The sequence below is a fragment of the Anolis carolinensis genome, chromosome 2 (assembly GCF_035594765.1).
Source record: "Anolis carolinensis isolate JA03-04 chromosome 2, rAnoCar3.1.pri, whole genome shotgun sequence".
In the NCBI taxonomy this organism is placed as follows: Eukaryota; Metazoa; Chordata; class Lepidosauria; order Squamata; family Dactyloidae; genus Anolis; species Anolis carolinensis.
In genome coordinates, this window is record NC_085842.1 from 215283510 (window position 1) to 215299844 (window position 16335).

At 42.8% G+C, this 16335-nt stretch overlaps 1 protein-coding gene across 2 annotated transcripts in view; it reads right to left on the reverse strand.

The window, feature by feature from the left end:
* The window catches only part of elp1 (elongator acetyltransferase complex subunit 1), a 78414-nt gene that overhangs the window by 20496 nt on the left and 41583 nt on the right, over nt 1-16335 (reverse strand). For both annotated transcript variants that reach the window (XM_062971721.1, XM_062971720.1), the window contains exons 21-28: nt 15501-15579; nt 14796-14875; nt 13024-13161; nt 9818-9903; nt 7624-7772; nt 7249-7372; nt 4975-5072; nt 4158-4359 (exon numbers count right to left, since the gene is read on the reverse strand). In XM_062971721.1, coding sequence (XP_062827791.1) covers nt 4158-4359; nt 4975-5072; nt 7249-7372; nt 7624-7772; nt 9818-9903; nt 13024-13161; nt 14796-14875; nt 15501-15579 — 956 coding nt within the window. The remainder of the gene's footprint in view (nt 1-4157; nt 4360-4974; nt 5073-7248; nt 7373-7623; nt 7773-9817; nt 9904-13023; nt 13162-14795; nt 14876-15500; nt 15580-16335) is intronic.

The following is a 16335-nucleotide window of genomic DNA, read 5'->3' on the forward strand; positions in this document are numbered from 1 at the left end:
CCAGTTCTACTAACATTAATGAGGAACTAAACGTTCTGGAAGACCATGGAAAAATAAAGCTAGAGGAGCAGAAAGTAGTTAATAGGTCAGATTTGGAAGTGGCCAAGGATGGGGATGGGCTATTATCTGGGAAAGAGGGTCAGGGGAGGGTGGCCTGGAAGGAAATTAATAGAGTCTACCAAAGGACAAACAACACACTGTCCCCAGAACTGTTTGGACAATCTCGAGATACTTCCTGCAATCTGTTGCGAACCAACAAGGTGGCAGTGGAAGTCCCAGACTCTATGCTAAATAGAGGCAGATGGACATCAAAGCGAGCTGTCCAGATATCTCTCTCTCAAATTCTTTCTTTGAGCCGGTCGGAAGTGAAGATCAAGACCATTGACTGGCTTCGCAGAGACTATCAATCTTGGAACCGCTCCTTATGTCTTCTCATTGGGCTGGAGGATAGAATGTTACTGGAAGAACTGTTTTTGTACGGGCCTAAACTCCAACAATGGGGTATCATTCTTAAGAGGGTATTAGTAGACCCAGTGATCCGCCCCCTAGACATTGGGCTGTCTCGCGAAATACAAGAGTCTCTAATTTCAAGCCATGTCTGTTCTACCCCCCAGCCCTGTCATCAGTCATTAGCTGTGCCTAGTCCCCCTCCCACATTAGATGATGTTATCATATTAGATGACTCCTCCTCTCTCATACCAGCGGAGATAAGCCTCTCTTTTAAACAATCAAATACACTTGGAGGCCTTTCATCCCAGGATAGCTGACTATCCCCTTCAAATGGCAATCTCAACAAGCCAATCCCTCAGGAGGAAGAGGGTTCTCACGGGTGGGGCCCCATTGAGGTGGTGTGGGGGAGAAGGAAGAACGGTCACCAACGACCCAGGGAGAAGCGCAACAGAGTTATTGCGACCCTGGAGAGGAATAGGTGTGGTAGTCTTCAGGACAGACCCCTCAACCTTAAGGTCCTGCTTCTGAATGCCAGATCCGTCAATGGTAAGACAGCTATCATCCAGGATTTGATCCTGGATGAGGGGGCGGATCTGGCATGTATTACTGAGACATGGTTGGATGAACCGGGTGGGGTGAATCTCACCCAGCTGTGTCCACCAGGTTTCGGGGTCCATCAGCAGGCCAGGGTTGAGGGGCGGGGAGGAGGAGTTGCGGTGATCTTCCGACAGTCCATCGCCCTGATCAGATGCACCGTTCCACAATCTATGAGGTTTGAATGTGTCCTGCTGAAGGTGGGAGCCCGAGACAGCTTGGGGATTCTGTTGGTGTACCGTCCACCCCGCGACCCAGCAGTCTCCCTGTCTGAGCTAGCAGAAGTGGTCTCTAATGTGGCCTTGGTCTCCCAACAACTCATAGTTTTGGGAGACTTTAACATCCATGCCGAGACCACATTAACAGGTGCAGCTCAGGATTTCATGGTTGCCATGACGACCATGGGGCTGACTCAAGTTATATCTAGGCCCACACATCAGGCGGGACACACGTTGGACCTTGTCTTCATTGTGGACGGTGGGACAGTCAGAGTGGAAGAACAAAACATCCTTCCATTGTCATGGTCTGACCATCATCTGATCTGTTTAAGTTTCGCCGTGTCTTCTAACCTCCGCAGGGGTGGTGGACCCATTAAGATGGTCTGCCCCAGGAGGCTGATGGATCCAGATGGACTCCTGAGGTCTCTTGGGGATCTTCCTGTTCTGGAGACTGGCGATCCTGTCGATGTCCTGGCTGATCGCTATAATAGTGAGCTGGCTAGGGCACTTGACACGATCGCTCCCGAACGTCCCCTCTCGCTGCGTAGAGTCACGTCAACCCCTTGGTTCACTGAGGAGCTGGCCGTGATGAAGCGTACGAGGAGGGGACTAGAGTGCATCTGGAGAAAATCTCAGGATGTGTCCGACCAAGCACGGGCTAAAGCCGCTATTAAGGCTTACTCCGTGGCTCTGCGAGTAGCCAGGAAAGCCTTCACGACTGCCCGCATAGCGTCTGCAGCCAATAGGCCATCGGAGTTGTTCCGAGTTGTTGGGGAGCTCCTGCGTCCTCCTGAGGCCCAGGAGCTTCCTGATGACTTGGCGACTCGGTGTAGCGATTTCGCACACCACTTCGCAGGCAAAGTTGCTCAGATACGTCATGAGTTGGACTCCAGCTTGACTGTGGTTTCAGCGGAGGTAACCGAGGCACCTGTCGGTTCGATCTTATAGGATTCTTTCCGGCTTGTTCTTCCTGATGACGTGGAGGGGATTCTTGGGTCTGTGAGGGCGACCACTTGTGCTCTGGATCCTTGTCCCTCTTGGCTGGTTAAACTGGCCAAAGATGGGTTGTTGGAGTGGTTTGTGGCTATAATAAATGCCTCCTTGGGTCAAGGGTCATTTCCATCCTGTTTTAAGCAAGCGGTGGTAAAACCGTTACTAAAAAAGACCTCGCTAGACCCATCGGTTTGTGACAATTACAGACCAATCTCCAACCTCCCATTTTTGGGCAAGGTTCTGGAGCAGGTGGTTGCCACGCAGCTCCAGGAGTTCCTCGATGACACTGATTTTCTGGACCGCTCGCAGTCTGGCTTCAGGCCTGGGCACAGTACTGAAGACGGCTTTGGTCGCCTTGGTGGATGATCTCCGCAGGGAGCTGGACAGGGGGAGTGTGACCCTGCTGGTTCTCCTGGATATCTCAGCGGCTTTCGATACCATCGACCATGGTATCCTTCTGGGGAGGCTCTCCGGGATGGGGCTCGGGGGCACGGTTCTGCTGTGGCTCCAGTCCTTCCTGGAGGGTCGTTCCCAGATGGTGAAGCTGGGGGACACCTGCTCGGACCCCTGGCCATTGACCTGTGGGGTTCCGCAGGGGTCTATTTTATCCCCCATGCTATTTAACATCTACATGAAACCGCTGGGAGAGGTCATCCGGAGTTTTGGAGGGCGTTGCCATCTCTACGCAGATGACACGCAAATCCACTATTCCTTTCCACCTGACTCCAAGGAAGCCCCTCGGGTGCTGAACCAGTGCCTGGCCGCTGTGGCGGACTGGATGAGGAGGAACAAGCTGAGGATCAATCCCGACAAGACAGAGGCCCTCCTGGTCAATCGTGCGTCGGATCGGGGTATTGGGTGGCAACCTGTGCTGGACGGGGTTGCACTCCCCCTGAAACCACAGGTCCGCAGTTTGGGGGTCCTCCTGGATTCAGCGTTGACGCTTGAAGCACAGGTGTCGGCGGTGGCCGGGAGGGCTTTCGCACAACTCAAACTTGTGCGCCAACTGCGACCATACCTCGTGAAGTCTGATTTGATCACGGTGGTCCATGCCTTAGTTACCTCTAGACTGGACTACTGTAATGTGCTCTACGTGGGGCTTCCCTTGAAGACGGCCCGGAAATTACAATTGGTCCAACGCTCGGCAGCCAGATTAATAACGGGGGCGAGTTACAGGGAGAGATCCACTCCCCTGTTTAAGGAGCTCCACTGGCTGCCGTTCATTTTCCGGTCCCAATTCAAGGTGCAGACTATCATCTATAAAGCCCTAAACGGTTTGGGACCCACCTACCTCCGTGACCGTATTTCCTTTCATAAACCTGCCCGATCTTTACGATCATCCGGGGAGGCCCTTTTAGCACCACTGTCTTTATCCCAGGCCCGCCTTGTGAGTACAAGGGAGAGGGCCTTTTCTGCTGTGGCCCCCCGATTGTGGAACTCACTACCTACTGAAATTAGGCAAGCTCCCACGCTGTTAGCTTTTAGGAAAGACTTGAAAACATGGCTCTTCCGCTGTGCCTTTGGTGAGTAACTTCTGTTATTTCTGTGTTACTCCCACCCCGAACATCTATCCTCTAGATTACCCCACTTCCATATGTCCCTGCCCGCAGTGGAGTACCCCTATGTCCCTCTCACCCCAGGTTTTATCTTTGTGTTCACGTGGCCTGCCCTTGTTTTACTGTTTTTTTGATTTCTTGATGTTGATGCATTTATTGTATTTTTAATGGTGCTATGTTATGTTGTTTTGTATTTTGTTATATTGTATTGCTCTGGGCATGGCCCCATGTTAGCCGCCCCGAGTCCCCATTGGGGAGATGGTGGCGGGGTATAAATAAAGTTTTATTATTATTATTATTATTGGAGCAGGACAAACAAGACAGTCTTTACAATAGGGATGCTCACCTGCCATGCTCCTTGCCAAGTTGGCCAGCTTGTCTTCTGGGTAGCAAAGTTCAGCTGCTGTACAGAGGGCTTGCTGCCAGTTGCCACTGACTTGAAAAGCATCCAGCGCCTTCTCAAAGGCCTCACAACGGAAGAAGATCAGCCCGGCTTGCTCAGGAAGATGCTTCTGCATCAAGTATTCTCCATAGGCATAGCTGACAGTCTGCAAGACAGTGATGGAGAAATTCATCTAATTTGACAAGAGCACTGGATTAAATTCCCATCATTTGGCCAAGGCAAATTTTTGTGCAGATATTGGGGTAAAAGTAAATTGATCAAGTCAATCTGAAGGAATCCATAAGGCTTACCAATTACTGTTTCATAAGGTAAGCTCATTAATACAGATCTAACATAATAGACTTTCCACATTATGCAAGTATAGTTCTATGTGCCACTTTAACTGCCTTGGCAATATCCTAGGGAATCCTGAGGTTGACAGTTTAGAGAGAGGTATTAAGATATACTTAGGATGTGATGCCTCCCAAAAACCACAAAGGAAGGAAAAGCCACAGAATCACAGACTTGGGAGAGACCATACGGACCATCCACTTGGGTCCTTTGCTAGGTAGGAATAAACAATCAAGCCACACAACTTTCCATTCTGCTAAAAGAGGAAATTATCCTTCAACAAAAATTAGGTGTCATTATAAGTAACGGACAAGTCCCAGCATGCATGGTATTCACTATCATGTGGCTGCCTTTCCTCACACATTTAGACTTACACATAAAAATGTAAGCTAAGAAAAAGCTAAGCTAAGAAAAGACGCTCTTTGCACACCTTGTATTCCTGACTATCTGGCCGATAAAGCTTCAAGGCTTCCTTATATAAGTTCTGATCCACCACCAGGTTCAGGAATTCTGAAAAATGCTCTGGTCCTGAAAGAAAACAAAACAAAACATACCATCATGTGATAAAGACAAATAACTGTTCCAACAAGTTAACCTGCACTTATAAAGATTTATAAAGTTTGGCAAGGGTATTGCTGGTACCAATGCATAACATTTAAGCAGCCTCACAATAATTTAACAAATCTTAATTCTTAGATAGGAAGCAAGCAAGTCTCTTGAGCATTCCAAAAGAGAGCTTTTAGTACAGCCACTCATTCACAGTTCAATGTCCATTAGACATAATATTCTGAGTAAAGATGAAGAAAACCCAACAATATTGGTTCAATTCAGGCATTATATCAAACCATGATTTGTGATAAGCATAGTAGTAAATGGGTGCCCCTGAAGACTGAGTGGGTTAAACCACTGAGCTGCTGAGCTTGCTGACTGAAAGGTTGGCAGTTCGAAAACAGGGAGCAGACTGAGCTCCCGCTATTAGCCCCAGCTTCTGTCAACCTAGTAGTTTGAAAACATGTAAATGTGAGTTGATCAATAGGTACCACTCCGGCGGGAAGGTAATGGCGCTCCATGCAGTCATGCTGGCTACATGACCTTGGAGGTGTCTACAAACAATGCCGGCTCTTCGGCTTAGAAATGGAGATGAGCACCAAGCCCCAGAGTCGAACATGACTAGATCTACTGTTGGGGGAAACCTTTACCTTTACCATAGTACTAAATGAACAAATGGTTTGTTGCCATGCATATAACAAGCTAACCATAGCTTAGAGATGCTTGTCTGCTTTTTATTTCTGATCAGAATCTGAGTTATGATTCTGCACAGAGAGGTGACCCTATGGCTGATCAGTCATTCCTGACTAAAAAAGGAATGGCAATCTAGTCTGCACATTTTGTAAGGAATCTAGCTTCAAACCTGGTTTAGCAGTGGCCTACAAACCTAATGTCCTTGGTTACGTCATCATATCAAACACGGATTGAAGATTAGGTCTGAATAGAACTATTGGGCAAAATTCAATTGTCATCCCAACTAGAGAGAGTCAATTAGACATGTTAACACTTATGTGGATATGTGTTGTCGAAGGCTTTCATGGCCAGGATTATAGGGTTGTTGTGTGTTTTCTGGGCAGTATGGCCATGTTCCAGAAGTATTCTCTCCTGACATTTTGCCCACATCTATGGCAGGTACCCTCAGAGGTATATATACTGAGGATGCCTGCCATAGATGTGGGCGAAATGTCAGAAGAGAATACTTCTGGAACATGGCCATACTGCCTGAAAAACACACAACAACCCACTTATATGGATCTTGCTGATTCCTAACGTTATCTGGGACTAGCACATGCATTTTATTCACCTAGTATGCTTTTCTGATTTAATAACCCCCCTCTTTAAGATGTTTGGCTGGATTGCCTCCAGTTTTTGTTAGGACTTTGTGCTGGTGCTAGATTTCAAGCTCTTTTTGAAAAGGTCAGTATTCACACCAGCCGAAAGAACTTTCTTTTCTGTGGAGATTATGCCCTTTTGCATAGCTTTCACTAGCAAGTTAAAACATTTTTATTTACAATTACACTTTGTAACAAAAATTGAAAAATGTTCTGTTCCTGTTTTGAAAGTGTTATTCCTGTTTAATTGTGCAGTACTTACTTGGAAATAGTTGTTATACTCCAGACATTTCGTTTTTGTGGTTGCCACAAACTAAGTTGAATTGGTTGAGACTCGATGAGATATTAATCGCAAAACTATAGCAAAATCTGCTGTGGGATGTTTTGCAAAAACAAAGTTTTTGCAGTTTAATAAACTTTTCCCATGTCTTTATGATAGAACCAATTAGGAAATGACATTTATAACCCAGGGACAAAACCCATGTTACATAGTGTAATTTTTTTTCCATCTGAGAAGTGGCTTGAGAAACTGCAAGTCACTACTGTTATGAAAGAACTGGCCGCCTGCAAGGACGTTGCCCAGGGGACACCTGGATGTTTGATGTTTTACCATCCTTGTGGGAGTCTTCTCTCATGTCCCCGCATGGGGAGCTGGAGCTGACAGAAGGAGCTCACCCGCTCTCCTCATATTTGAACTGCTGGCCTGTCAGCAGTCCCGCCGGCTTTAACCCACTGCACCACCAGGGGCTCCACAAGTGTATTATATCACAGCTACCATAAGAAATGAGATGAAACCATCTCGTACAGATTCCCAGTGCACCTACCACATTTACTGAGGTGGTAGAGGGCCTTTGGGTATCTTTTCAAATATTTGTCTATAGAATATCGTTGGTAATTGCTTTCCATTTTCTTAAGATTGTTTAAAAATGGAAGATACTCCTTCGGGTCCTGTAAACGACATAAAATATCATTATATACTATGTCAAAGAACAGGTAAAATGTAACAACTTGTGTATTTCTACATTAGTAGAGGTTATTCACTGAAAGCTACACCCTAGATCCCTACTTCAAACCAAATCCCTACTTCAGTGCCATTTTCAACAATTTTCTATAGTTAGACTGCTATAGATATTAAAGTCATTAATAGGTTGCAGAAAAAAAGAATGAAATATGAAATCAAACATGATGTGAGGAATTACCTTCTGAGACTTCTCGGCAACCATGATAACTAAATCGAAGTCATACGTTCCCAACGAATGATCATACAGTTCATTGACATTCACCAAGTACAGCATGTATTTCAGAGCTTCTTCCGCACTAATGGATCCAACTGTTGATGGAGCTTGTTCTGCAGTTTAAAATTGATATTTTTAAAAGCTAGCCTTCACCTGCAAAAGTAACTGTGGATTAGATCCCTGAGCAAGTGGAAAAAATTTCTGGAAAAATAGGCATGCCTGTTGGAAAAGTCCGTACTCTCACCTCACATTTATGAAACGAATAGATTGGGAATATATCCCTTCTTTTATGCAGGAGAATGTAAAAAATTAATTATATGATTACAAAGAGAAATTCAGTACAGCAAGCCCTCCACTTTTGGGTGAATTAGGGGGCAGGGCCCTGCAAAAGTGGGAAGACCATGGACAAAAAAAACAGAGAGACTATCTCCCTAGGAATGTTGAGGTCATCTGGAATCTATGAAACTGACCATAGAATCACACTTGAGAATGAGGAAATATTAATCGGTTCCACAAATAATTAAATGCACAAAAAGTAAACCTGGACATGTGGAGGAATACAGGATTTTTTCCCCCGTGGAAACACTCTGTGAACACAATAAACTGTTGGAAATAGCAACCTTCTACAAGCCTCTTATACTAGTTACTAGTTGTGTACCTCACAACCTCTGAGGATGCCTGACATAGATGTGGGCGAAACGTCAGGAGAGAATACTTCTGGAACATAGCCATACAGCCCGGAAAACATACAACAACCCTGTGATCCCGGCCATGAAAGCCTTCGACAACACATTGACAGTACATATACATATACATACACACACACACACACACACACACACACACACATATATATCTATATATATATACACACACACACTAGCTGTGCCCGGCCACGCGTTGCTGTGGCGAAGTATGGTGGTATGGGAAATAAAGTATTGAGGAATTGGTGGTAGTTAAGGTAATGGGTAAAGGTGTGGAGTCCAGATAATCCAGTTAAAGCAGATAATATAAGATTATAAATGGGTTATATAGCTATGTGGAAGGGCCTTGAGTCTACACTGCCATCTAATCCAGTTAAAATCTGATAATTTGTATTTTATAGGCAGTGTGAAAGAGGCCTAAGTGAGGCCTAACTCTGCCTGTCCCCTGGGTGAGTGGGTTGCTAGGAGACCAAGTGGGCGGAGCTTAGCCTTCTAACTGGCAGCAATTGGATAAAAACAATTATTCCTCTCCCTCTAATTAGGACTTTATTTTTCTTTTCTTTTTGTTGTATCAACCTAGAGGCGTGGATGATGGGTTGTGTTGTCAATTTTCAAGGTTGTGGGGTGTTTAGTTTTGTTGGTCGCCAGGATTCCATCACTCTTTCTCTCTCTCGCTCTCTCTCTCTATATATATATAAGAGAGAGAGAGAGAGAGAGAGAATATAATTGAGATTGCTTACTATATTGTATGCATATATTGGTATGCAGTTATTGCCTTAACTCTATGTTGTTAGAGGCTGTGGGAGGGATTACAGACCATGTGACCCTGATCTTAGAATGTTCCATGTGAGACTCCATTTTAGAATACATCTGAATCAGAAGTCAGTTGGAGTCAGTTAAGTCAGTTGAGGCTTGAAGTCTGTGAAGTCTGTAGATGTCGTTAGAGCAGGAGTATGCGGCAGTGAGATATTAGTTAATATACGAGTCAGTTTGCATTAGAAGTACAGTACAGTATGAGTTAAAGTTTACTGCAGTTGTACAGTACAGTTGATGTATGAAGTTAGTTGAGTATAGTTGAGTATAGTACAGTATGCTGCAGTGAGTAGTCAGTTTATATTGAGTCAATGTTCAATTTAAACTCTCATTCAATAAGCAATATACCTGTATGCTAAGTAAATCAACTATGTAAACTTTTAATGAAGACTACTTATTTTTGGTCTCTTGAGAGCATGATTTAAAAGCAATATATTTTATGGGAGAGTAGATGTTTCCTTTTGGGCAACTAAAATAATACTTCTGATCTGCAATATATTTTATACACTGGCATATCTTTGCTCCTAACAGTTCAAAGAGAAAACCAGGGATATCAGTCTAACAACTGAGAAACCTAAATTACCTTGCATGAATACTAGTGGATATTATTTACACTCAGGAGAAGATTGACTCAAGCGTACCTCGAAGTTCACGGATTCTCTGCAAGGCAGTTTCTAATTCTGGAGGACTCTTTTTAACATGACAAGTTAGGATGGACAAGCAGTATCTATAGAAAGGAATTTGAGAGAAGTTAAAAACAAGAGATTTTGAATGCTCTCATTTTTCTCATGACAAAGATTTTACTCAAGATAGATTTGTCACGGAAATTTCACAAAATGTTTTAGAAAAAAATGCTGGAATTAGTATTTACATGCAAAAGAATCAGCCAAAACATTTTGAGGGAAATCAAATGAATTTTGAACGGATGAGTAGGACTCATTGAATATTCATAAACTTGGAACTCCATGGGCCATCTAGTTCAACTCCTGCAAGTGCAGTAATCTACTATTACAGTACAACTTCTGTATCCACTGACAATATGTTCCTGGATGTTGCATGGATATACAAAACTGCAGATAAGAGTAGACCATTGAAATGAAGGACTTACAGCTCAATACTACAGAGTGTTTCAAAATGATGGACCCAATTTCAAAGCAATATATTTTATGATGGCAACATGTTATAATTACAGAAAAAGTTACTAACAGTTTAAGGAGTTATCAAGTCCTACTAATCACTCAGAGCCAGAAAGAAATCTAAAAAAATAAGTCTGCAAATGGAGGCTCTGAAGCTGCAAGGCCATTCAATGCTAATCAAGATGGCCAACTGCAACATTCACATTTGCCTTAAACAGACAAGAGTTCTTTCTCTCACCCTGGATATTCCACAGATATATAAACCCCTCTTGCCTAGTTTCTAACAGACCTCACAACCTCTGAAGATGCCTGCCATAGATGTGGGTGAAACGTCAGGAGAGAATGCTTCTGGAACATGGCCATACAGCCCAGAAAACTCACAGCAACCCGGATTATATCTCATTATGTCTTATGCTGCAGGGTCGCTATCTTGTGAATGATACCCCAACTTTCAAAGACTAAGAGCTTCATTCATAAATGGTTTGTTGTTGCAAAGATATAGGAATTTCAAATTGAGTCCATCTTTTTGAATACTCTCTACTGTAGAATCACACTGGAGGTACTTGAAAATGCCTAGAAATGACATACTTTGTTAGATGTGAATAAACTAAACTGCAGATACTGGTCTCATGGATTTGGGGGACATATTGCATAGCATTCCAAGGGCAGTCTATCACCTTCTTGAGAACAGGGAATCTGATCTTCCCTTGCAGTTTAGCACCCCCCCCCCCCCAAAAAAAAATAACCCTACCTGGAATCAAATTTTAAGCGTTCTCTTCAGGTAAAGGTAAAGTTAAAGGTTTCCCCTGACATTAAGTTTAGTCGTGTCCGACTCTGGGGGCTGGTGCTCATCTCAATTTCTAAGTCGAAGAGCCGGCATTGTCCGTAGACACCTCCAAGGTCATGTGGCCAGCATGACTGCATGGAGCACCGTTACCTTCCCACCGGAGTGGTACCTATTGATCTATTCACATTTAGCATGTTTTCGAACTGCTAGGTTGGCAGAAGCTGGGGCTAGTAGCTGGAGCACACCCTGCTCCCTGGATTTGAACCACCAACCTTTCGGTCAGCAAGTTCAGCAGCTCAGCAGTTTAACCCGCTGTGCCATCAGGGGCTTCTCCTCAGACAAAGCATACAGTTTTTGGGGGGAAAAAGAAAAAACAAATTAGGGGGGAAAGTACTGATTTAATGAATTTTATAGGTAGTTTTACAGAGCCACAGCCTTATGAAGTGGTAAATGCTAAAGCAAGTTAAAGGAAACCCATCAAACCGGTACACATTACCACAAGACACAACTATAGATTCAAATGGTAAGCCTAGAGCAGTGGTTCTCAACCTGTGGGTCCCCAGGTGTTTTGGCCTTCAACTCCCAGAAATCCTAACAGCTGGTAAACTGGCTGGGATTTGGTAGACCAAAACACTGTTGGATGTTGTAAAAGGTAAAGGTAAAAGTTTCCCCTAACGTTAAGTCCAGTCGTGTCCGACTCTGGGGGTTGGTGCTCATCTCAATTTCTAGGCCGAAGAGCCGGCATTGTCCGTAGACACCTCCAAGGTCATGTGGCCGGCATGACTGCATGGAGCGCCCTTACCTTCCCGCTGGATCTACTCACATTTGCATGTTTTCGAACTGCTAGGTTGGCAGGAGCTGGGGCTAACAGCGGGCGCTCATTCTGCTCCTGGGATTTGAACCTGGCACCTTTCGGTCCACAAGTTCAGCAGCTCAGTGCTTTAACACACTGTGCCACCAGAGGTAGATGTAAATAAATAGTAGCTTTATCAAGGCTTCTGAACCAAAGTTTACCCTGCAGTGTAATAACATGCCATGTGAAATAAGTAACAGTAACTTTAATTTAGTTCAATAGGTCAAACAGAGCAACAATATATACTACAGTAGTCTCTCTGACCTCTTACAGAGAACAGAGGGAATAAACAGTCCATTTAAAACAGCCTTTATTATGCCTCATTGCCTTAAAAATGATCAGGCTTCAGAGAGTCGGCAGCCATTAATTCCATATCTGTTACCTCTTCACTCTCTGAGGTAAAAATGCTTACTCAAACCGTTTTTCTCAGCAGCCTTCCATAGACAGCAGCCAATCAGAATGTTGGCTCCTGGCACACTTAGCCAATCAGCTGCTGACACATGTCTTTCCAATCAACCCATTACATCATGGTGCCTTTTACAAAACCCCACAAACACTTGGGGACCCATAGGTTGAGAACCTCTGGCCTAGATAAATGTTTAATTTTAGACACTGGATTTCCATGATTTTCAAGTCAGGGCTAAAAGTTGGAAGAGATGATGGCAGGCCTATATGGCTGGTATGGCCTGATCAGCCCTCTCTCTTTCAGTATGGAAAAAAATAAAGTCTGAAGACCATCTACTCGAGTTTGCCTGGAAAAGAGTAGAGGTCCTCACACAATAAAGAACCTCAAGAAAACAGGGTTCTTAACAATTTAGAAAATTCCAAATTCAACCAAATACAGATTGAAGCCCTTTCAAATGTTGTTGTACAATATTAGATACTGGAAGCAGGCCTTGTACGTATGCCCATATATCTTTCATTTCCCCCCCTAATATGTATCAGGTAAACACATGCATAGACTAGTATTTCCTCCCACCAACCTTACACCTTATACCAAGTACCCATTTTTATATATTTCATATATACGTAAACATTTTTAAAAAATTATAATCATGAGTCTAGAAGTACTTGGAAGCACCGATGTTCTCCATGGCTGCTCTCATAGAATCACAGATGAGGTCAACCTTTTTTCTATCAGAACCATGTGGCTCACAAGCGATGGCAGGATCCAGAGGTGGGTACATGGTCTTTGTGAAGTCTTCTTCTCTAGGAAGGAACACACACACACAGAAGGGGGTAAGTACATCCATGTCTGAATGAGCAGATAGAATTTAGAATTTAGGAACGTTGATGGGGGAACATGCACAATTCTTCTGTCTTCTCTGCAGTCAAAACCAAACAAGTTTAAAGATGGAGACAATTTCAAGCATTCCTCCTTCATTCTTCTCATCTGTTTTGCCTTCTCAAAAACATCACTAATGTTCAAGAAAGGGAAGAGGAACTTTCGGTTCTGAGGTGCCATGTGGTCCTTTCAGGAGGTGTATATACACTGTAGAATGAATGCAGTTTGATACCATTTTAACTGCCGTAACTAAATGCTACAGAATCCTTGGAGTTGCAGTTGGGTGAGTCATCAACACTCTTTGTCAGAGGCAGCTAAAGGCCTTATAAAACCACAACTCCTGCAGTTCAACTGCATTGATCCATGGCAGTGAAAGTGGTGCCAAGCTGCATTAGATGCACCCAGGGTCCAAATCCAGCTCTTTAGTGTTTCCCAGACTATCATGCCCCCTTTCCCATGTTCCCAAGTTCCCATCCTTGGCAACTTCCCAGCTTCGGTACAGAACATTTTCCCAGTCTAGAAGGTTGAAATTTCCCTCATTGGGTTTAGTTTCCTTTAGTAAGAGCTTTAAATTAAACTACATTGACACTTTTGGCCTCAACCACCAATGGAATGTGGTTATTAAGTGTTTCTGTGAAACTGAATTCATCCCTTTCTTTGGTAAGGCAAGTGTGGGTAGTGGCAAGACACTGCACTCTGTGGCCTTACTCTTGAACTTCTTACTGTTCAAGAAAATAGAAAACATAATTTGTTTAGATTTGGGTCCCATCTCCAAGATATCATATTATGTACAAAGACAGGTATTCCAAAATCTGAAAAAATCCAAAACACTTCTGGTCCCAAGAATTTTGTTGCTGTAATTGTTGGATTAGTTGGAGTAAAGATACCTTTACAGTTGCTGAATGCCAGTCATTTAAGACTTGTGGCAACACTGAGAAAAGCCTATTACAGGGGTTTCTTTGTTTATAAGAGATTTGCCTTTGCCTTCCTCTGAGGCTGAGAGTGTGTGACTTGCCCTAGATCACCCAGTGGGTTTCCATGGCTAAGTATGGATTTGAACCCTGGATCCTAGAGTTGTAGTACAATGCTCAAATCCATAGATCTACTGCAAATCATTCAGAGATCTAACTGAAAGTCTTGATTTAGTTTCTATCCATCCACCCATTTCAAAGTTCAAACACAACACAGCAGGGTCTCACTTATCCAACATATAACGTTGGATAAGTGAATATGTTGGATAATGTTGGCAGAACGTTGGATAAGTGAATATGTTGGATAATGAGGGATTAAGGAAAAGCCTATTAAACATCAAATTAGATTATGATCTTACAAATTAAGCACCAAAACATCATGTTATACAACAAATTTGACAGAAAAAGTAGTTCATTACGCAGTAATGTTATGTTGTAATTACTGTATTTACGAATTTAGTATCAAAATATCATGATATATTGAAAACATTGACTACAAAAATGCGTTGGATAATCCAGAACGTTGGATAAGCGAGTGTTGGATAAGTGAGACTCTACTGTACTTTAAGAAGCAAAGCCATACTTACTTCAGCTCTGTGAGAAACAAGTTAATAGAGTTCACAAGATCAATTTGTTTTACGAATGTTTCCACATTTCCCAGAAAAACCTGAAATCAAAAGAAGGCTTTATCTTTCAGATCAATCCATTAAACGCATGCAGAAACATGTTTTCATAGTCTATCGACAAAGCTTGAAATCCACAAAAGTGAAACCCACAAATACAGAGAGCCAACTGCAAAGTGACTGCTTTAATGATTACACAATTTAACAAAATTTGAAAAAACAATCTGTTTCTGATTTGAAAGTGTTATCCCCGTTTAATTGTGTAGTACTTACTTTGAAAGTACTTGTTCTACTCCAGACTTCGTTTTTGTGGCTGCCACAAACTATATTGAATTGGTTGAGACTCGATGAGACATTCATTGAAAAACTATCGCAAAATGTGCTGCAGAATGTCTCGCAAAAACAAAGCTTTTGCGGTTTAATAAACTTTTCCCATGTGTTTATGATCAAACCAATTAGGAAATGACACTTGTAACTCAGGAACAAAAATCATGTTACATAGTACTATCATGATTGGGCCCAATGTTCACATTGCACATTGTGCTTTTATCATCCCAATTTTATATTTTCTACTGATATTATTTGAATAATTTTATTTATATGTATCCATCCTCTATTCCTCTCATCCTACTCTGAGATGCTCTCCAGGCAACATCGATCCCAACTTGCCTTTGGATTGTGGTCATAAATGAGGTTGAGATTGATTCGCAGTTTCCTCATACATTCAAATGCTTCCTTAAACTGGAGGCTGTTTAGAAAAGTAGAATGGTACTGGTCAGTTTCAAACAGTTATGTGATAAGGAAAAACAAGAGGTACTTAGAAAGCATGGCAGAAGAGTAATGAGATTGGCAATGTTGTGCACAAACCGAGAATGTCCTTCACATGGCAATGCCAGAGATGAAAAAAAGGAAAGCCTTGCCTCTGTTTATGTACTGTCTGTCTTTGTCAATTGTATAACGGCATTGAATGTTTGCCATATATATACACCTATAATCTGCTCTGAGTCCCCTCGGAAAGATAGAGCGGAAAATAAATAAATTATATTATTATATTATATTATTAATGTACTGCCATAAGCTTGCTACAATTGGTACACAATTGTTGAGAATGCCCAATGTGAAGTTGCGTTTGTGAGGTCCATTATGAAATGGACCGGCAAAAATTAATGCAACATTGTGCCATCTAATTTTGTGTGCAGCTTGGCAAATCTGCTACTGTGACTTACAAAAAGCTACAAAGGGCTTATGGAGAACATTCACTATCCAAACCATTCTGCAGGGAGACCTTCAACCTCAAAAATAGCAATGTGGAAAGAGGGAGGACTTTTTTGATATCAGATCAACGACTGACATTGGGAATGAGGAGTAATGAGTTTAATTTGACTTCTTTTTTTCTGTCAGCTCAAAAACCATTTGAAAGAGTGCCATTTTGGTACTCAGGAGAATATCCAGAAAAGCGTAACCGAGGAGCTGAAATGCACTCCAGGAGAAGCTATCCAGCACT